This window comes from Gavia stellata, chromosome 1 (genome assembly GCF_030936135.1).
Source record: "Gavia stellata isolate bGavSte3 chromosome 1, bGavSte3.hap2, whole genome shotgun sequence".
NCBI classification, from domain to species: domain Eukaryota; kingdom Metazoa; phylum Chordata; class Aves; order Gaviiformes; family Gaviidae; genus Gavia; species Gavia stellata.
The window spans coordinates 43300854-43323939 of NC_082594.1; the positions used below are offsets into that span (position 1 = coordinate 43300854).

Sequence of the window (23086 nt, forward strand, 5' to 3'; positions counted from 1 at the left end):
TAGTGAGAAAAATTTCTCATGAGAATAGTGTCTCATTTTAGATAAACAAAGGCAAATTGAAAATATGTAAAAGGAAATTGAGAATAAAAAACAAAATTGAGGATAAATTAAGGATAAAAATGATCAAGGCACAGAAAAGAAATCTGTCATGGATTGCAGTTAATAGAAGTAATCCTTTTTTTCAGGTAGTATATAAGTAGAGTAATCATATTTCTATGTGTATGAATATAATATAATCAAAAGGAAGTTCTGGGAATAGAATTAAAATTCAATTTCTAAGTTCATTAGGTATCTGTGTAGGAGAACTGAATGCTAATGTCTGTATTTAATTGCAATTATAATTCTAGAATCTTTTTGGTTTGGTCTCAGAATCTTATGTTTATGTGAAGCAAAAGTTGTAGACGGGTAACATCTTTTATTCAACAAGTTCTTCTAGTTGGGGAAAAATGGATATGCTTGTCTGTGGAAGAGAGACTAATTGCAATTCAAAAGCCAACTGACTGTGGAAAACTAATATTAAAGATTTTGCAGCTGATCTCTAATTAGGACAGAGAAGCATATAAAAAGATTTAAACCAGTATACTTAGGCTTCAGAACCGAAGTTCAGTTTGTGTCAGGAAACAAAGTTCTCCATGCAGGCTGATGCTGTTAGAAGGAAAGACACATCTTCAAATCAAATGTCCCGAATAGGAGGCTGTATGCATTTTTTAATCTCAAATGTTTTCAAAGGCTTCCACTAGGAAAACTCTTTTAACTACAACCAGAATTCCTTCCCAAAATTGCTAGTGACAGGACTGTGAGGTTTCTGCTTTTGGACCATGTAATATTTCCTAAAGGATCAGCAAGGCTTTAAGGAAGAGGTATAGTTGGTAGTCCTGTTCCCAGAGCCTATGCCTCCCTGAATAGCAGAATTTCATATTCCATTAGTGGCCTTAGGATTCTAACTCATTCAGCTGAGCACATAAAAAGCATCAATGTCAAATCTATTGCCAAAGGCAAAAGCTCAAAGTATCATTACTGCTAGAAATAATTAACCTTAAAGGGAAGCACAGATGACACTAGTATATTTACCATATGAACTTTATTAGATCAAATGGTCTAATTTTCCTTATTCCTCTGGCTTTTATTCTGAATTCCCTACTTGCAGTTATTCTCTGTCGTAAGTGGAAAGTCATAAATTGGCAGCTCTAATGAGGCAACACTGTGTATGTACGAGCATCAGAAATAAATAAAATGTAGTATTTTTATCCCTCTTGGAATGTTAGAAGAGGCTCTATAGACAGTTCTGGTCATGGTTCATCTGTTTCATGATGCAGTGAAGAACAGTATCAATTTTCTAGCTTTTCATGAACTTCCAACATGCAGAAGATGCATTAAACAATAAGATCAGAGCCCACATACTTAAATTGAATATAAGATTAAGAAAGAATTAGGAAACTGTTCTTGACTCCTACATTGCAACAAAGCCCCAGTGCAGCCAAAGAATTGCTTTGTGTATAGTTAGATTAAAGACAGAGTGTTCCCCTTCAATAGACTCACTTATAAGATGTGTTAACACTGGCAAGGAGCTACAATCTGAAGTTACAAAGAAAAGTTATCTCGGAGGTTTGTTTTTAGTTTTGTTTTTCTTCCTACTTTGTTTTCTACCTACTGTCATTATGAATGAAACTTGAATATTCAGACTTTTCTACCTCTTCCCTTCAGTAAGAACAAACTGCCTGTTTAAATGAGAAGGCCATAACCCATTTGAAGACAGAACCTGAACAGAAAAAAATTGTATTACTATCTACTTTTCTCTTTTAAAAAACACAGTTTAAAAGTGATTAAATGTACTTTGATATTTCTGAAGTTAAAATTCTTGTGGCCATGAAAACTGTTCTTGTATTCCCTCTGGCTCCTTGTGTAGAGCTGTCCCTTGATAATCCAGTTCTCCAAGACACATTCATGAGAACAGTATCTGAACTTAATACTCCATGTTCATATATTTACGCATACAACAGCCTGATTTCTTTTCTTGCTCACTGACTGTGAACAGGTTTTATGATTTTATAGGGCATAAATACTTAATATTTCTCCGTTCAAAACTTCTTCAAGTCTGTGATCAACAGAATATTCACTGTGTAAATCCTTGTTCTCATGTAGCTATCATTCGCGTTGCCTGATAGAAAAATAATAATTTCACAGTCAGTAAAATCCTAAGCAGTGCTGACAAAGTCATGGTTGTTTGATGACTACAACACAGGCACCAGCTCTTCCAATATTTAGGGAAGCCATCTGCAGAAAAAAAGATACAAATGAACTGAACAGGAACAAGCCATGCAAGAGATTGCCAAAGTGCTGTGTCAACATTATTCTAAAATGGTCAAAACTAATGGGAGTATAAACCGCTAAAAATAAAGACAATCCATGATATCCTAGTATTGTAGTTTTAAAGTTACTTAGTTACATCTGACATCTTTCACTTGAAAGCGTCAGAACAGAAAAAAGAAGAGTGATTTTAGAGTTGTGATCAATTTTGTGAACTGTTGATATGCAAGGGGTTTCTATAATCTGTAGACTGTAGCTGATGCTTCCACTTTAGTCCCTGAGGCAAGTTCAAGGTTATTAATACCAAAATTATATGGTTCAAGTATTCCTAAACAGGTTGAAGTGTACTTTAGAATAAGTTTGGCAGCTTTAGACACTATTCAAGAGAACATGAGGATTAATAACTTCAGGACACTGGATCTTGATGAAACTAACACAGTAGAGTTGGCTTATATGATATGTAATAATAATAATGATAATACACTGTAATTAATGGTACTGTATGTATCAAAGCAGAGGTGTTTCCTAACTATCTGTCCAAATGTCATTATTCCTGGGTTTTTATGTAAACTGGTGGATATGGGAAAAGAATCTTTCCAAATTGATTTCTTATTTCCTACAGAATGTCATAAAAGTGATCTCTTGTAATTTAATTAATAATAGATAAAAAAGATGGGCTTCTGCATTAACCTTACTCTATGTATGTCGACCTTTAAACTTGACAACAGAAGCCCCCATTTAGAATCATAAAAAGAAATAGGCATTTTTGACTATAATACACCTGGTCTATTTTAAATGCTTATTTTAGCATAAGATCATGCTTTCGAAGTATGTACTTTTCTTCACTAACTTTAAAGGGAACTTAGGGTGTCTAATTCAGATGTAAACATCTACACTGGTGCAACAAATTACTTTTTCAGAAAGTTTTAAAACAGAATTAATAACAGAAAGTATTGAAATAATCCTTTGTTTCTTTTTAAGGCTTTGCTATAAATCCAAATCTTTCCACACACTACTGTGACATAATAAAATACATTCCTTCTACAACCAAATCACCACTCCCCAGCTTCTTGCATTATACCTGTTAATTCTTTATGGTTCAACATTAGGAACATATATACACTTCAACATTTCAAAATATCCATCAAAGGGAAGAAAGCGGACTTGAAGAATTAAATGAAAATTTGGCTGTCTACATAAAATAAACAAATTTTCATATGAAGGATCTTCAGGATGTGCTGGTTACCAATTAAAATTCCAGATCCATTTTGATACTTTTAATGACATTTCTTCTGCATGAGGAAAGATGAAAAAAATTAATTTGCTATAGAAACTGATCAGAACAAGAATTTTGTCTGAAAGATAGCAAGATAATATTTCTAATGACTGCTTAATATTCTGTCTTTTTCCAGTTTCTTAGGATCTAATTCTCTCTTTTCTGGCTTCAGAGTAAACTCCTGACATAATAGCTGATAAAACATTAGGACTATTTTTAACAGTTATGGCAACCTCACATACTATACTTTTTTCCAAGAAAGTAATATTTTTATGTACAACTATCAAAATATTTTACAGACAGAAAAAGAAGAAAGACTTTATGATTACCTGTGTCCATTCATTAGTTTGAGGGTCATATGCTTCCATAGTGTTCAGGTATGTTTGACCATCATAGCCACCTACTGCATATAATTTGTCACCAAGGAGACAGACACCAACAGCATCTCGAGGCATACTCAGTGGAGCCACCATTGTCCATGTATCAGTTTTTGGATCATACCTAAGGAAAGGGAAAGGAAACTGAATGTCCAGAAAGAAGATAAGTGTCAATTCATGCTGATGTTTGCTTGAAATATCGTCCTTTTTTTCTAGGAAAAAAACCCCTTTAGCATCCTATCCAAAATATTCTTCCTAACAGCAAAAAGAAAACATACAGATTTATTGTGTCCTCAATTCAAACCTCTAAATGTCAATTAGGAACTTTTGTTCAGCTAACCTTTTGGAATAAACTAAGGTATTTGTGGGATAAGACATCATAAAAAGAGATCTGAGAAGGATATAAAAGCAATATCTGGATGTATGTATATTTTTATGTACATATATTAAACAGGATATTTCTTGTAGCATATTAAAAATATGCTTTCTAAAATTATATTACATTATACTTTAATTTCTAAAATTATACTATACAATGTTCACAGTCAGAAAACCTCCCTAAGAATTCAGGGGATATGTTTAACTGCATTAGAGTTCAATTCTCCTTCTGATATTTGCTCAAGTGAAGAGAGTAGTTTTGTTTTTAAGACACTAATCACCATAGAATTTTTAAAACTGAGGGCAAAATTCCTTTTGTATAATGAAAGTCATTTAAAAATTAAACATTTAGCCCAAGTCATTAATTTATACATTCATTAACAATGTAACAATTAGTTAATTTCAGAAGCCATGATGTTGTATCCATTTTAGACATTTGTAAAATAGAAATGAATCACCTTCTCATAGTTCCTCTCAGTTTGTTACTAAGGATATCTGAACGAGATACCCCATTTTTAGATGACAAATATTACTAAAATAGAATATTGTATTACAGTATGATAGAATTAATTTCATCTGTCCTTAAGCATCTCTACTATGTAGTAGGATCACTTGATAACTAGTAGAAAAAATAAACAGTTCAAGGATACAAATCCTTTCAATGTCTTTAGTCATTTGCTTAAGTGTAAGGTAGATTAAACTTTGAGCATGATAGTTTCTCTAAAATAGTTATGAAGAACTCTATAATGGCTAAAAATCTTATTTATTTACAAGTCCTCTAACAACTACATTGTTATATAAAATAAGGTATCAAACCACTTTTTCCTACAGCTTTAAAAGACAGTATTAGCTATAAGTTCATTTTTTTGGGGGAGTCAAGTTCTTTCAACATATTTTCTTGTAGTCTAAACTTTATTAACTAGAAGTTGATAATCCTACAGAAAGTTGTATATACATATGCTTTACAAAAAGGAAAATTCCAAGGTTTTACTACAAAGGCTGACTAGAAGAGCACCTGTAACTATTTTGGTCATTCATATTTTCAGTAAGGAACTAGTAGAAATACTGTTAGAAGACCCACATTATATTTGAATAACGGATTTTTTTTTTACCTTTCTAGTATAGATATTGCAACGATGATGTTACAGTGCTTTGCTTGTAACTATGTTTTGGTTCATAAATATGACCTTCAAATTGGACAGTTACAGAATTGTCTTTAACCTTGATTAAATTGTTCTTGACAGCTAAATACATTTTAGGAAAAAATTCTACTGATCTACTGGCTGCTAATCCTTCTGGCTTTATTGGGACTTCTCAGAAAATACAATGGTAAAATGCTGTGTTCAACTTTTTATGTCTAAAAAGTCATTAAATTGATCATGTTGTTAATTTTACTTTCTTTTTTTAATTTTATTTATTTTATTTATTCACATATTTTCATTTTGCTATTTTCCTTAAGAAGTTTTTGAGTTAAATATCTAGATTTATGATAAATGAATTTTAAAACTTGAGAGGAAAATATTTAAAAAAAACAATGCTTGAATATGTGGAATGGAAATGCACATGTAACAAACCAAAAAAAAATTAAATTTGAATGGATTTTTTCAAAGACTGTGTGAGTTTTTTCAACAGCATCATATGTCTCTATCTGAAAGAGTTTCACAACCAATGAAAAGCACCAGCATGCATTGTATCTTCACCCGCCTAAAGGCAATAAGTTTTAATAGACTCTTCGATACACTACTTTTGAATTACAAGGGCCAAGGTGAGGAGCTGCAAAAGCAGGGAAACTAAATACAATTGACATCTTCGAACTTCTTGGTTTTTTCAATAAACAGGTAAGCAAGGGCTAAACAGAATTCTTCTAACTCAATTCTGTCAACAAAATAGAACTACACAAGAACTTGTTTTTTGTAATTGCCAGAAAAATGACTGAAATTTCTTATATCCTTTCTTCTTCTAAAAACAACTGAACATTTCATCTTTATAATAACTAGGTATGCCCTAGGGTGAGAAGGGTTATGATAAAAGATCCTGAATGTGGAAAGAAATGAATTTGAAATCAAGGTGAGACAAAGGGCAAAAACCATAGATCACTTGTTTATGTTTTTAATAGCTGTCAAGTTTGGAGTAACATTTTGAAAATAATGTATAAATCTATAAATTTATAAAATCTGCAAAGTATCTCCAAAATTTTATAATTCTTAAATAGGAACTACTTATTTTATCTTTAAGAAGGAATGCAACATTGTAGTTTCCCAGCTTATGAAGAGCAGCCAAACATAACTATTATTTTGTTTTAGAATGCTTGAATCCATAGGAAATCCTTTACAACTGCATCAGCCTTAGAAGAGTTGAAACTGAGAGTCCTAATTACTATTGAACAGGATTTTAGCACTAGTGTTTAGAAAACACATATCTGCTCTCACTAGATTTACATAATCTCAAAAATAATTTTTAAAACATTATGTCTTGTTTGACAGTTTTTCCAGGAGAAAATTGGTATTTGAATAAAGCACATCCTACCAGGATGTCTCAGAATGACAGTATGACTGAAGCAGAGACACATTCCTGAAGAAGGCTGGTGCCCTAGATATTTACAGAAAGTAAAACTTTCAAAGAGATAATAAAATAACTTACTATAATGGACCTCTTCATCACTTCCTAGTCTTTGGTTTCCTAAGTCATTGAGATGTTTTTATTTTTTGAAGATGATGCGTTATTTTTGAATGTAAAAATAGACATATTAAATCACATCCCAGCCACTTTATAAACTTACCAATCACAGGGAGGGCCGTGAGAGTTTTTTCATGTTTTAGTGGAGTCTACCAGTTAATTTACATCCACTCTATGCAAGCTAATAGCCTTACAAATTCTGATGTGTTAGTCCCAACTTTTAGTCTGGAAGCTAACTGCCTATGAAGTACATTATCCACAATTTTTCTATCAGTGCAAAAATACCTAGATGAGGAGCACTGTATAATGTCATTCAGATACCAGTACATCAAATAGCTTAAGGATATGTGGTTTAGTTCGTTGTTCGTTGTTGGCATTTCTTGGGGTAGAAACATCTGTATAATTTTACTATCATTACATTATTTTATGTTAAAAAGTTTATTATTTATTCAAATTATTCAAATTCATTATTTCTTCAAAAAATGCATGTATAATTGGATACCTTTCTACATAGTCCAGCAGTCTGGAACAATGGTTAGAAGCAGGAGCATCATGGCCTCCAACTGCGTAAAGAAAACCATCACATGTAGCCACTCCTACACCTCCTCTTCTCTTACACATAGGAGCACACATATTCCATTTATTTGTGTGAGGATCATAATATTCCATTGAACTCAAACAAGAACTTCCATCCCGACCTCCAACTGAATATAACCTAAGGAAGTCCACACAAATGAAAATGTTAATAAAACAAGAGCTCAGAACTGTAGAAATAAAAACAAGGAACATCTGTTTTTTTTATCTGACATCAGCAAACAGGAAAAAGAAAAAAAACCCTCTCAAAATCGTACGAATTTCATATGGTCAGCAAACCCAGGTGATTTTAATATTATTACTAAATTCACATACTACTTAGTGCCTTGCCCACCTGAACAGAAAGGAAGATATTTTCTTTCTGGTAATGGATATCTTCATTCTTCGATTACAGCATATACTGCCAAGAGTGCCGTAAGTGACATGCAGATTTGTCTCTATAGATTTATAAATCATGTAAGCAGGGTTGCTGTCTAACTGCTCATTATCTGTGACGTGGAAGTGAAAGTGCTAACCTATAATTGGTAATCCAGACAAACAAGAAATATGCAATCCATTTATTATAGTTTCTCTGTGTTTTCATCCTGCATCAAAGTAGGAGGAATTAGTCTGACAACTGCTGTCATGTATTTTAATATTTTATCTTGCATAGTTCTTTAATACTGAATAGATTCAAAAGCTTTTAATCCTCCCTTCTTGGAAATAAAAAAAGAAAGAAAGAAAAAAATAAAGTACTGCATAAGCTCTGTATGCTAAAGTACAAACCATATGGAAAACTGTAGTCAGTCTTTGATCTAGTATTCAGCCTATTCCACCTACAAAACTGTTAATGGGAGGCTCATGTCCAGAACCAATTTTACACTTACAATATAGTAGAGATCAAATATGCAGTGCATTGCAGAAAAGAATATCACATTATGTTTTAAACATGGATTTTTAAAAAGTACTACCTCAGCTTCAAGGATCTTGGTTACACTGAAGAAAAGTCTACACTAACATTAACATGCCTTCTCAGCAAGTAAGAAAATTATACCCCCAGGCACTGTATGTTGATTTTCTTCATCAGAATATATTATGAGGATTGAGTTCTGTAGGGAAGTCATGGAAAACTTCTGAAAATATTTTAAATTCAAAATGCAAAAATGTGGCTTAACAAAAAATATATTGTTTGTAACTATCTGCAGGCACGACACTTGTTTCCTTCCTCCATTTATAATGGTTCCCAGGAGGAAACAGCTCAGATTGTTCTTTCCCACTATTACCATGCTGAATTCATTTCTTATATGAATCCTTTCGCAGTCTGTTGCCTTTTCTACAGTGCCTGGAGATTAACTAATAGAAACACAGGCTATTTTAAAGTCCAACCACTGAGCAATTTAAGATGCAAAAGCTGTCTGTGTGAAGCGATTACTCATTTGGAAGCTTTTAGTGTCCTAAGCGCTCCATGAATTCAGAGGTACTTAAGTGTGCATTTACCATTACATTTCATTGGCATGGATGCTGATGAATAAGGAAGTACCATACTACCACGAAATATGTCACTGAAACCATAGAACGTTTTGGTACTCCCTGAACAACATACTTGTGCTCTGACAAAAGTAGCCAGGAGAATCCATACTCTTCTATGAGAGATGTTAAAGCAAATACACTTTTTTGCAACTATTTCTGTGGATCCGGCCCTAAGATATTTACCTTTCTATATGATTATCAGAGATCTACAGGTGGGATCCAATTCAAGATTAAGACACCTACATATAAGTGGTAATCTGTGGGTGTCTACAGTGTCTAAATTGCTGTTAATCTCAGGGTAGTCAGCTGAGCCTGAAGATCAACTTGGTTCACCAGCCACAACCATACATAAGAACTACAGAACAGCACTAAAAAAAATTATACATGTGATCCAAATACATTTACATTAATATAAATGTAAACATAAGCATTTACATGTAGGTGTCTGTAAGGATGTTATCTTTATTTTCAAAGATGGGACTTGGTTCAGCTTCCCACAGACAGTGATCAAATGTTATTTGTGATGTCTAGGGTACTGTGACATTCCCTGCAGACTGGAAGATATGACAAAGACTACACAGGAGAAACATCATGATCTGTGGAGGCCAAGTAGGCTATCCTGAGGCAATTCAAATGGCAGTAGACAATTATATGTAGCTAAGTGAATTGATCCCTAAAAATGAAGACCATAGTTAACAAGCCTGTAGGTAAGTGAATTGATCCCTAAAAATGAAGACCATAGTTAACGAGCCTGAGATTTCCAAATATTCCAAATATTCCAAAGATTTCTAAGTAAATATTTGGACACCTAAATAATTCACACAATTTTAAAAAAATGCAAAGTACCAACACTTCTGCAGAGTTCAGTGTGAATAATCGTGTGTTCCCATAGTCTAAATACCCACCACTTTGTTTATTTCTTCTGGCATAAAAAGTTCTCATCTATTCCATTCTCTTTCAACTGGAATAAATCTATAAGCTGATATTTCCACGCTGAAAGTGAAGCACATTTTTTCATTCTTCTGTTTCAATTAAGACAGGTAGTAAAACATAGCTAAAGGGATTCCTGAGATACTGGTAAAAAGACAGCAACTGCTCTTTGTAAGTAATTGATAAAAGTTTCAGCCAGTGATTGGGACAACCTAGTTTTTGTTAAAATGCTCTATGTTATTCAGAACAAAACAAAATTAATTTCCAAAATCAGATTTGGAACTATCATTTTAGGGTTTGATTGTGTTTATATCTCAGAAAGGTATAGTTCATAAGACTAACAATAAAATTTTATTTCACAAAGGTCTAGTTCAAACCAGTAAAAGTTGGAAATTGAGTCATTGTTTTAAAACTCTGGTTGTGGCTGAGTCTGAACACCTAGGTCAGGAATTGCTTCCACTCTTCAGCCAGGTTTCCTAATCCATAGTCACAAAGGCCCAGAACTGCAGAACAACTCTACAACCTGTGCTGAATATTCAGGATACTGTACAGCTAACTGAAACTATTGCAATACTTATATCCAAACATATTTAGTAGTCTTACTTCCTATTTTAGAGTCCTATTTTATTAGATGACTTAGAATGAATCCATTTTTACAGCTTTGTCTTTCTTGGTAACAGTTCAGAGTAAAATTTTCTATAGGGAGAAGTATAATGCATTTCTCTAAAAAGCCTGAAAACCTGCCACTGCTGAGATCAGGTCTCAGTCCTGCAATTGCAAGGGCTACTCTTATGCCTCTTAACTATATTCAGTTCTATGACTTCAGTTACCAGGTACCACCTCTGCTCTGGATAATTTGTTGAAAATACCTGTAAGTAGACTTCAATTTTCATGTGCAAGTACTTTCAGAATTCAGAGATGAAAGATAATCCAGCGAGTCTGAATTTAGCAAATTCAGGTTCCTCAAATTTTGCTTTGTTTGTTTATTTCACATTGTTTATTTACAATATTATCTTAGTAATTTTACCTTACCATACATACTACTTCAACTAGCATCAAACACATAGCTCAATTTTTCCTATTTCTCCCAGATTACCCGTGTCTGTAGACTTCTTGTAGATGTCATATCTCTTAACAGCTTTTGAGTACCTACAATATTATAAGACCTTTATTTTCAACATTGTGCGATTAAAAAGAAAGCTTGAGAAATAAGCATAATCATGATAACATAATAGTCATATCTTCATTCATTTTTGAGTTGGGAATATTCTGTTAACTGAATTGCACCTCCTTGTGCATCCCATCAAAATTGTTGGGATTTCTATTATAACTATCCCTGTTTAGAGGGGAAGATCGACAAGGAAAAAAAAGCATCCAGTACTGAGTACTTTTATCTCCACCGATCACAGTGAAAGTTTTGCCTGTGGAGATGTTATAGATTTCTACTCCCCAATGGTCTGTATTTCAGCTTATTTAGACACTGTGCGCAGATATTCATTTAGGCCAAACTCAGTCTCCTCTGAGCTGGAAATTTGTCATTTCAGGGTTTGGTTACTTCTTTTTGTATTAAGATGGATAGAGATTCCTACACATTTGTGTGAATATATATATATGTGTATAAAATGACTAGAAAAGGCAGTAGAGGTTTCAAAGTAGGAGACATTAGGAGAAATCATGACCAGCTGGATCAAAAGCATTTATCTCAGTGCTATCATTACAAACCTTTGATAACTAATCAGAAAGCCATTCTTAAATTCAGTTTGACAAGCCAGCCTCAAAAGACCAGATTGCCTTTGATGTGAGGTAGTATGGCTTGTGAAAGCAGTTGAATCATGCCTTTGCTTCATTTCTTAATGAGGTTTTGCCTTTCAAAATTCTTTCATTGTGAATATCAAAGACCATATCCAGTCTTTTGCCTAGGCCCCTTTGTACCCTTTTCTGCCCTTTCGTTGTGCCTGAAAGAGCAACAGAGAATTACTCTGGCACAAAGGATATCTGCCCTGTAGAAGTGAGGGGAAAGTAATAATTTTCATCAGTGCTGGACATCTGTATGCTCAATCAGTCCGTACCTGATCTAGGAGTCAGACTGTAGGAGAGGAAAGATATCTATCCATGCTGCCTTGGTTATGCCAATGAACAGTAGTTCACTGGTAAAAGCTGAAAAAACAATTTTCTGAATGAAAGCATTAATGAAGTCTTATTTTTGTGTGTAAATTTGGAATGGTATTTCATGTATTTGGTGCAGTAATGCAGTAATGGAGTAAATAAAAAATACATACAGTTTGACCAAAAAAAAAGTGAAGGAAAAAAAACTCATAGAGTAAGTACCTGCAATTAAAGAAATAGTAACTACTCATACAAAATATTGAGAGACAAACTCACTTTGCATGGATATCATTACGGCAAAGTTCTATTTCCTACACTAGAAAGTATAGTTTCCTAATAGAAAGAACATGTTTCAAGTAAATTTAATTCTAATCAGAGTTATATGGGCTACATTATCGCTGCAAGACCAGTGATTCCACCAGTTAGAAATGTTCTTGACTGTATCAGGCTATAAGACAGTTAAGGCAAAGTAGTCTTTTAAATTAGTAATTTACTACAGCATGAGCTTAAGGCCCTTTATTTACTCTCCTATTTATTAAAAAAAAAATACAATGAATCTGTCATTAAATAAGAAATTGTTATTGAATTCACAGAATTACTTTATGCTAGACTGAGCTAATGTGTTTATGATATTCATCTACTTTGTGAGTTTAATAATATTAGACCATGCAGCTGTTCCATTTTGTTCTATCTCAGTATCCATTCATTGCATGATTTTGCCTAAAATATTAAAAAATATCTACACCTTTTTTTAGTTTCTACAGTTAAGGAAGAATATTTTCAACATATGTCTGCAAGAGGCAGAATAATTGCTTTTTTGAGAAGACTTTGATAAAAACCAGCAGTCAATAAACACACATTTATAAAACATCAGCAGTGTCAAAGCTGTCATAAAAGAACCTGAAATAACTTCTACAGGATTTAAATTAAGGTATAAATTTATTTATAGGCCAAAGTCCATTTACAGTAAAATATAAAAAAACCCACAGAGACAAGATTTTAAAAGTTTCTACAAAAGAATTCTAAGGCTGGTAGCTTGTGAGTTAGTCTTTGAAATATATTTGTCATTATTTCCATTGCAAAAGGGTTTTGTAAAATAGTTACTTTTATAAAACACTTAATAAATAATTAGTATCATCCTAAGTCAAATTTTGTTTTACTCTCTAGTTGGGCAAATAACGAAAGATCTGTTATGGAAACAGACATGTGAAAGCATGACTTTTTTGATGAGGAAAAGCACTGCTGTATTTCAGTATCAGGCAAATTATTAATGTCATTCATAAAATATTGATTTAAAAGTATTTGTTTGCAGTCAGTGAGAATATTGTGGGCAGAAAGCATGCAGTACAAAACATATTTTCTCTCTTTACATGACTGTAAGTATGTATGCCAAATACAGTATTTTTCTTAGTTCAAATGGATTAGTAAATAAATAACTGAATCATCAATAAGGCACAAGAGCAAAGAAACCGTCAAGCAAAAACAGAGCTGAAAAAAATTGCTCTGATGGGAAATACAATTGTTTCAGTCATACTTTCTTATCTTGTTAGCTTGGCATGAAATTTTGAAGTGTTACTTCAGCTTTAAAAGTCACAAGTACAGCATATTAATACCTCATTTATTTAATAATATTGAGCCAGTTCCCTAGTTTTTACTGAAGTATGAAAATTATCAGTGCATTGCAATTATATGGATGACTTGAAAAAAAAGTCTTAGATCATTTAGTCTGTGACCTTCACAATGAACAAATCCTTCTCAATTCGATGAATTCAACCAATAATGAAAGATTCAGCTGAAGTTGGTCTATTGAGTCAAAAGACATTTCATTTTACCCCAATATTAATTATTAAGAACTTAATCAAGTTTCAAATTAGAAAAATAGAAATATCAGTTAACAGTGGAGATCACATGGTATTCTGTTCTGCTGAGTATAGTAGCTATTTGATAGCTGCTGTGAGGGCTGTTGCCCATAAAGATATTTGGTTTATCAAATTAGATATTTAGCTTTCTTTAATTTCAGTACGGTTTAGATGTTTAAATATCCTTCCAGATTTACACGTATGTGGAAATAAGAAGGTATATGTATTCACGTGTATATACACACACATGAATACATGTGTGTATACACGTGTGCACATAATTCAAGGCCTTCATTTGGTCAGGGGGGTATCTCTAGACTCCTCCGACTGCACTGAACTAGGGCTTCCTTCAGTTCCCAGCATATAGGCACTAAGAGACAGGCTGGGATTCTCACACTTCTTCTCCCTCTAAAGAAAGTAATTAAAAGACAGACTTTCAGAATAATCCAGAATGTGGGATGCTAATATCTTTTGCAGTTTTGACCATGAGAGATAAGACAGTGATTGCTGAATGCTTTTTAAGAACCTGTGCTCAATTGTGGAAGCTGCACAATTAAAAAATTGGCTGTGAATCTTTCTAGGCATTCTCTGCGCTGCCTTCCACTGTCTAGATTGGTACATAAGTTGCATTTAAAAGCTTAAGTTAGATGGAGTGACCTGATTGCTTTTTCCTGCCAGGTATTAGGACTGAGGAAATTAATTCACTATGTCTGCTTGGTCTGAAGCACCTTTATATGCCCAAATTAATGCATACCATACTAAGTTATCTATGTAGAATTATCTACATTATCTACATTATCTATGTAGAATTTGTTGTTCATTACAAAGTTTACAGAAAAAAGAACTATGTAGTAAAGACAAAATGTTTCTTATCCAAAAACTGAATGGCAGACCTTACAGCAAATGACAGTCACTCTAGTTGTACGCCAGTCAACAGTCAAGTAGTCCAAAAATCTTGTTTGTGTGGGTGATGGATGAAGAGAAGTGCATGATAGGGTGTACACACTAAAAGATGTAGATGTGCAGTAAATATGCAAAATAGAAATGTGGCCTAAGCATCTGGGAGCCTGACCATAGCATATCAAGGGAAAACAGGCTTATCAAGTTCCCACCCTGCAATGTAGTAATGTCTTTAGCACCTGCCATGTTTCCTAACAATCATTTGGGTTCTAAAGAGCAATACATCCTAGCTGCATATGCGTCTGCCCTGGACTGTAGCAAAAACTTTGGGTTTACTGTAAAGTTTCATGATTTTTCATTGTCCTCTTCTAAAAGTCACATATATTTACCTAACTTGTATCTGTTCTAGCCCTTTTTCAGGCTAGCCTAGACACATAAAAAGATGTAAGCCTGTGCAGAGACTCCTATCTTACAGGCTGGATGTAAAAAACCAGGTTAAATCTTGCTTGAAAAAGAGAGAATATGATGCATGTTGAATTGAATTGCACATTCACTGAGCTGCATGGGATCCTCAAGTAGGAAATATGAATTTCTGTGCAAAAGTACAAAAGAGCAGACCACTGAATTAGTAATAAACCTTAATGATTCTGTTAAGACAAAATGCCACAGATAGTTTATTATACGATGCATGAAAGGCAAAGAAGCAGAACTCTTGGAGGAGGTGGTAATCAGCCACGCATTGAGTTTTGTAGGTGGTTATATGAATGTAATACATTGCTAATTCTCTTGTGCCAAACACTGAACTGCTATTAAGGACTTTGTGGAATTATTAACCTATGCCTCTCCGAGGTCAGTACACAGAGAATATATTCCTGAGAGTGACTAACTACAAGACAATTTTGAGAACCTTTCTTGTGCACACACTAATTTGGTTTGAATTTTGCTATTTTCTTGAAAATGAAGGTTCAGCAAACTAAATTTTGCAATGTTCACTTTGTAATAACGCATAATAGTCATAAGGGACATATTAAACTAAAGCAACTCCTGTTTACCACAGGCACAATATTGTTCTAAATAACACAAGTTTCATTCCAGCTTTATTTCATTAAATGACCTGAAAACAAAACATACCCCTGCACATATGCCAATGTCTGTATTGGCCTGTTCTCTGTGTTTCCCATTCAAAATAAAAAAGAGAATAACTGTAAAAGTACTGTTAAGACAATAATCCAATTTATGGAAATCCATTACTAAATGAATCCAACTATTGCAAAACTGGTGGAACTGAATGAATATAACTAAATATAACTAAATAAAAACCTTTTTTTTAAATAAAGCTAGATGTTTTTAAAACCTCTCCACCTAAAAAATGAAATTGAAAATGTAACAAAAGAATTTGCATGGGTGTGAATGGACAAAATAGTAAGTATGTATATACATACGTATCTTTTAAAAAAATCATAAGTATGCTCCATTTCTAGGAATGCTTAAGTAGAATTAATAGAATGTAGAAGCCATTCTAAATTCCACCTGCTACAATCAAGCAATAGACAAAATCTGACAATGCCAATTGATAATAAATAATTTCAAAAAGGACGCAACCACAAAATCACATTTTTGTGTTGGATTGTCTTTCAATAAAAATATGAAAAGGGAATGTATTCAAATAACAGTGACTAAGATAAACAGGAAAAAGGAAGGAAACATAAGTGATGGAGAAAGATGAGGCTTTCCAAACAACTCCAGTGTTAAAGATGTTGGATTGGATTAAGAGGATCTATGTTTAGGGGTTTGTTCCTATAAAAGAAAATATCTCTGGGTCAGTTTAGGCATCTTGCCCTTAGTATTTGTATTGCATTTTCCTGCTTAAAAAAATCACCAGTCATAATTTTGATGTCTTTCTTGAGATAATAAATTATGACTCATGTCCTCAAGAGTGTTTGAGCATTTGGTTACTTTCTTTGGTACCAAACTTGTGAAACAACAACCACAGATAGAACTTTGGCACCAACCTCCTGAAAGCTCAAATGTTTTAAAAATGTTCAGTTTAGCTTTTTTCAAAACTGCTATTATAAAAAGGTGAACTATGGCCAGAGCTGGTCATTTGCCCCAGGATAGACTTGCTGCCTGGGTACTTGAAGCCCATCCCCATTCTTCATCTTTCATCTTTACCTCATTTAAATGGCTTCCCTACTGGGTTCTAATAATCCTTTCTTTTCCAAACTCCATTTAGACAACATTTGATAGGAAACCCGATCTCCTAACACAACACATAGATGTCCAGTATGTAGCAATTATTTCATGACGAAGTGTGAAAAAATCAACATTGCAATTGTACTGGCTGTAAGTGCCCAGGTGTTGGCCATGGGGTGCTGCAGGGGCAGCCTTTGTGAGGAGAGGCCGGGGCTGCCCCATGCGGAACACAGACAGTTCCAGCCAGCTCCAGCGGACCCACTGCAGGGCACAGCTGAGCCCCTCAGCCAAGATGCTGGATGGTGGCACCTTGGGGAGAATGTGTTTAAGAAAAGTCAAAAAATGCCACACGGAGAGTGAGAAGTGGAAAAAGAGAGTGAGAAACAGCAGAGGGAGCACCAAAGTCAGAGAAGGAGGAGGAGGTGTTCCATGGCACTAGAGCAGATATCTGCACTGCAGCCTGTGGAGGACATCAGCCTGGAGCAGCAGATTTCCTGAAGGACTGCAGCCTATGGAGAGCCCATAATGGAGCAAGGGAAATGTGTGAGGAGAAAGGAGGAGCAGACAGGAGCAGTTATGGACTGACTGCAACTCCCATTCCGCATGCCCCTGCACTGCTCAGGGGTGAGGGTAGAGGAATCAGGAATGAAAGACATAAGTAATAGCCTGGGAAATGGGGGAAGAAAGGTGGTGTTTTAAAATTTGTCTTTGTTTCTTACTACCCAGAATCTATTTTTGTTAGCAATAAATTACATTTTTTTCCTCAAGTCAAGTCTGCTTTGCCTGTGGCGCTAATTGGTAAGTGATCTTGCTGTCTTTATCTCAACCTATGAGCAATCTCATCGTATTTTCTCCCTCTGTCTGATGAAGGAGAGTGAGTGAGCAGCTGAGTGGGCATTTGACTGTTAGCCAAGGCTAACCCACCACAGTAATGCATAAATAACGCCCAATTCACAGCATCCCTTTTCTCCTTCCCTCATTGTACAGTGCTGAAACACAGACAGAGACTGTAAAAATGATTTTAATAGAAATACTAATGCTAATGCTAATAATAAAAAATACATTGCTCCTTTTCTGTTGAAAGAATTAGACACAAGTCAGACAGATATTGATGGGGAATAATATTCTCCTGCATCATTTCTCATTGCTCTTTTACTTTTCTTCAGAGAAAACAAATACTGATAAAACTTTTTTGTCTCAAATAAAAGAAAAGTAAAAGATGATTTGAAAAGGCACTTAAAATAGTTCTGTTTTTGGCAGTTAAGATTAGACAATGCCTTGCTTTTCATCATCTAACATAGGTCAATAATAGTGTGTGATATTTGATATAAACAACAGCAGCAGGTGGAAATATCAAGTTCACTAAAGCACATCTTTGAGGATGTGGCAATCAATAAAGGGCAGAACTCCCTTCTCCTTGGTTCCGCAAGATGTTACCATGTGAATGAACTCCTTCCCAGTGTGTGCCAGTCATTCTATTTGATGCTTAACTCAGTGTACTGCTGCTGTGATGTTCTACCATTTAAAGTCAATCTGCAGATCATATTAACAGCTGAGTATTTTTTCCTTTTGTAGCACATATTTATCCATATCTGTTAAAGAAAATAAAAGTAAAGGGCCAATCTTTTTGCCATGAAAGCTATAGTTTCATAAAATGAATGTTGATAATTTCCAACATACAAGTAAAAATTCAGAAATATTTTTTGTAATGTAATTTTTGTGGCCATTTAACAGGAAAATCTAGAAAATTTTCAGTTATTGTCACACAATTATTTGGAATAACATAAATCTCTATGATACATAAATTCTCTTTTAGGCATATATTCCAGAGGAAAGTGTGTAAACTTAATTTCATTTTTACTTGCACTTTCCCTATTAGAATAAAATTTGTTCTGAAATTAAATTATATGAAAAAAGTTAGTGTAAAGGTTCAGTGTTCTTAAGGAATTCATACTTCATATATTAGAGACTTGTTAATAAAAAGCTAATAAATAACTACTGTAGTCTTGGAGGCAACTACATTTTAAGTTCCTGAAAAGATGAATATTTATTGGATTGAAAATGTCAACTAGGTTTTTTTTCTTCTTGATTTTAAAAATGAAGAAATGAAGACACAATCTTGAAACAGTAAATAACAATTTTTAAAAGTTTCTGGAAAAGATTAGATTTTTTTGATACTTCTGGTTCCTTGGTGCTTCTACCAAGCTGTAGAAGAGTACTATGGCTTCAGCATTATCTCCTGTAAGCTATAAAATACTAGTCTTACAGAGTGTATATTGCATACTAGTTACATATTACTTATGTCAGCCCCCAAAGAATAATTCAAATAAATCATCCCAACTTCTGACCTCTCTGTCATCTGCATATAAAAAGCACCATCATTTCCTGATTTTTTTAAACTTCTAAGTTAGTGTAAGTCTCCATTTCACATTTAGTGTTTTAACATCCACATCTGATGCTGATGTGAGAGAGTTCATGCACTCTTTCTCTTCCAGTCTGTGCAACAGGGTTGTTAACAGTAACAAGGCAGAAAAGATGATGCTGTTTCCAGATAAGGAGGAACTACTGACCATGTTTCTTCCCATGAAACTCTACAGTCTTGCAAGTCCTACAGTAGCTACTAAGGTATGTTAAAAATTGATAAAGCCATCAAGTTTAAAAAAAAAACAAGCAGAAGATATACTAAGATTAACACCCTCCACACTTCCATTACTATTTAACTGTAAGAAAGGTATAAGGATGAAGGAGATAAATTCTCCAAAGCCTCAATACAGATTGTTACTTCTACACAGCACCAATTATTGATTTGGGAAAACAAAGGCATGTTACTGAAAAGGAAAACTCTCAGGTTCCAATCTTTGATGTTGCATGAAAACAGATAATATTACCCTTTCTATGAACTGATAAACACACATTTAGAACCTGATGAGAGTTTTGTGCACACCCTCTTGTCTCCCTGTAATTTTTATTCTACCTCTACTTTCCCATCTGAATTTTATCTATTTGTATCCATCTGTTCCTTTGCCAGCTGTAGTACTTCTGTTGCTTTTCTTTGGTATGACAGGTATTCATTATAATCATGGTATCCCCTATTCAAGCTCTGCACTTTCAGTTAAACTTTCTTCAATATGCATGACCAGAATTGAACACAGTAATCCAAATAACATAAATATTTCCACAATGAATAAAACCTTATGTATTCTTCAGTTGCATTTCCTTTTTCTACAGATTTTTTTCACTGTTTTTTCTGTACTAACAAGGTACAGAGCTTTTTTTCCCTCTTCTGCCACTTTCTACCATTAGTTTTCTCCAGACACAAGACTTGTTCATTCACATATATACTATTAAATATCCCATTTGTGTTGCTTCTTAGGGTTGTCCAAATACTTCTGTAGCATAGTCCAACATATCCCATATGATAATGTTCCCTTTGGTGTCACTTTGAATGGTCTGATAATTTAACTATCATGTTCCTGCTGTTACAGTCCTTTCTCTCAAGGCTGATCTTTAAAGAATTCCAACAGTAACTTTGTGACATCCTAGTTGTCACATACAGTTATTTTCTTCATAAAATCCCTGTACTATTCATCTTTTTTCCATCTTAACTAATTATTTCCTGTGTAACTCCAGATAAGCTGCTTTACTGAAATTCTGGTAGAATAAATCTGTTGTGTTGTCTTTCTTTTATCTAGAAAACCACCTATCCCTTTTACTATTTGTTCTAACTGCACCTTGGGTTTAGTAAGCCTCTTAAGAAAAGGAATATTGTTTGTGTTCCCAATTGAAGGATAGCAACTACCGTATGCTATTACTATGGAAAATCTGAGGGTAACAAGGAGGTGACATTCATGCTTAAAGACAAAGAGGTTCCATTAAGCCCTCATGAGTGAAACTATTGCAACCTCAAAATGTAATAATGCAACCTGATTATGCCAAAGAACCCTGTCAACTGGACTAAGTTTAAAAAAAAAACCTACTTCAGATATTTATTTTTCTGAATTTCTGACAAATTCAACAGGATTTTATAACTTCTTCAATAATTAAAAGTTTTTTTCAGGCTGGATTATGATGCATATGTTGACACAGTCCTTTTCAGGGTTTGGGAAAGATTTTGATATAATATAGCATTTTCAGTTTAAATTAAAAAATGTATTTCAGTGAAATAACATTAATTTCTGTGTGCCCTGTTTTGCCGAATTCAGATACATCACTCTCAATCTGTTTGAGCAGCAAAATAATTTATGATTGACTTACACAGACTATGTACTTGAGCTTCAAAAACATAGATGAGCATAAAAAGGGTGAATATATTAAGAAATAATAAAAAGTTACTTACAAATCAGTCATCTCAGAGCCTAAGGAGATCAGAATCTAGAAGCTTTTATTTTTTATTTCCACCATAAGCTTAAAGAAAAATACAATTTTCATCCAATTTTATGTTAAAATGTACCATTTTTTTCTGCTTAAAATGGTTTTAACTGGAAAAAACAATGAAGTAGACCATAGAGGTATGGAAGATCACAAATGGAATAGTTTCCAGTGTTAAAACACAAAAGAAGAGACTATATTTTTTCAAGTATTTATGAAGCTCACATTTGAGATCTGTAGCATACCGTATCCCTTTAACATGCAGTGCCCAAAGCAGTGTGGGAGATGATACACACATAGAGTAGTTTCTAACTGTCGCACTTCAAACATAGTCTAACCCTGCTGCATTTTATTTATTTACTTATTTAATTCAGTGCAGAAGAAAAGAAACATAAGGAATAACCAGGAAAAGACTCCTCAGAACTTCCATATAAAATAGTTTTTCCTTTGTTAAATGTTAAAGCAAACATCTTGTTTCTCTTTGAGACATCCATTTCTAAAATCCCTAGAATTTCTTTTAAAAAAATAATCCATAAACGTTTGCCTATTTCAAAGTGAAAAGCTCAGATGAGGAATGCAGCATATGTCAGTTGTGTGGAACAGCAGTGTAGTAAGAATAGCACCAGAGAGTTGAAAGGTTTGGTCCTTACATATGTTTTCAAGTTTCAGTTCTTGGCATATAGGAAGTTTTTTAAAGATGGTTATTCAGATCAAAAAACCCCCAAAATTAGTAGTGTATTTGCTATTTGCTTCAGTGATACCACTGCTGTTCGGTTTTCAGTGGTGTCCATTCCACCTGAGACACAGATAATATCTCTTTTCTTTTAAAAATATGCTATAAAGTCATGCAAAATTCAGTTGAGAATTTATTAACTGAGAAGCATTAAATACATGCTCAGCTGTGCAAAAGAAACATACCTGGAATATATATACATAATCATATGCAGCTTTTCATAATTTTAGATCTGTATTTGCAGGGTTATTTGTCTAGATCTTGTCTCGGTTAGTTTGCTGCATGGTTCATACACTATTGAAACCAAATTCTTTTAGAGTAACAGGGTTATTAAATCAGCTTTGTCCATTTGATCTAATCTGGTACATTTCAATGTTGTTGTGACTTAGCAAAAGAAAGCAATGACAATTAAGTTTCAGAGTTTTGCAGATGATTTCACAACATAAAACTAACTCCTAATGTCATGGATGAGAAGTAGATCATCTGAGTATAAGATACTATGAATTAAATAATATAATATTAATAATTAATTCATCCAATAAAGCCTATTTAATCCAGAGTTACTCTGCAAATAGGACACAACTGTAATATGACAAACTCATAAAATTAGTTAACGGTTTTAAATCCGTTTTAATTAATTTGAGATTACATTAAAAAAAAAAATCTGCGTATTGTCATAATGATGGGATTACGGGTACTCTGTCAGGCCTCCAGCTGGTGCTACAGAAAGGTACACAATCTCCTATAGGTCTTGTAACATAGTTGTTTGTGGGCTAAATTAAGCTCCTTGTTTGACAATTATATTCAGTGACTCTTACAGTCAGTGGAAAGAGTCTGACAATCCCAGAAATCAATTCAGCCTACTTATCTCAAGCCTGTA

General features: G+C 33.8%; 1 protein-coding gene across 2 annotated transcripts in view; it reads right to left on the minus strand.

Annotated features, from left to right (window-relative positions):
• Positions 1–2214: 2214 nt before the first annotated feature.
• Positions 2215–23086, minus strand: part of KLHL1 (kelch like family member 1) — a 238422-nt gene continuing 217550 nt past the window's right edge. For both annotated transcript variants that reach the window (XM_059819433.1, XM_059819426.1), the window contains 3 exons: positions 7517–7729; positions 3913–4084; positions 2215–2274 (listed from right to left, as the gene is read on the minus strand). In XM_059819433.1, coding sequence (XP_059675416.1) covers positions 2215–2274; positions 3913–4084; positions 7517–7729 — 445 coding nt within the window. The remainder of the gene's footprint in view (positions 2275–3912; positions 4085–7516; positions 7730–23086) is intronic.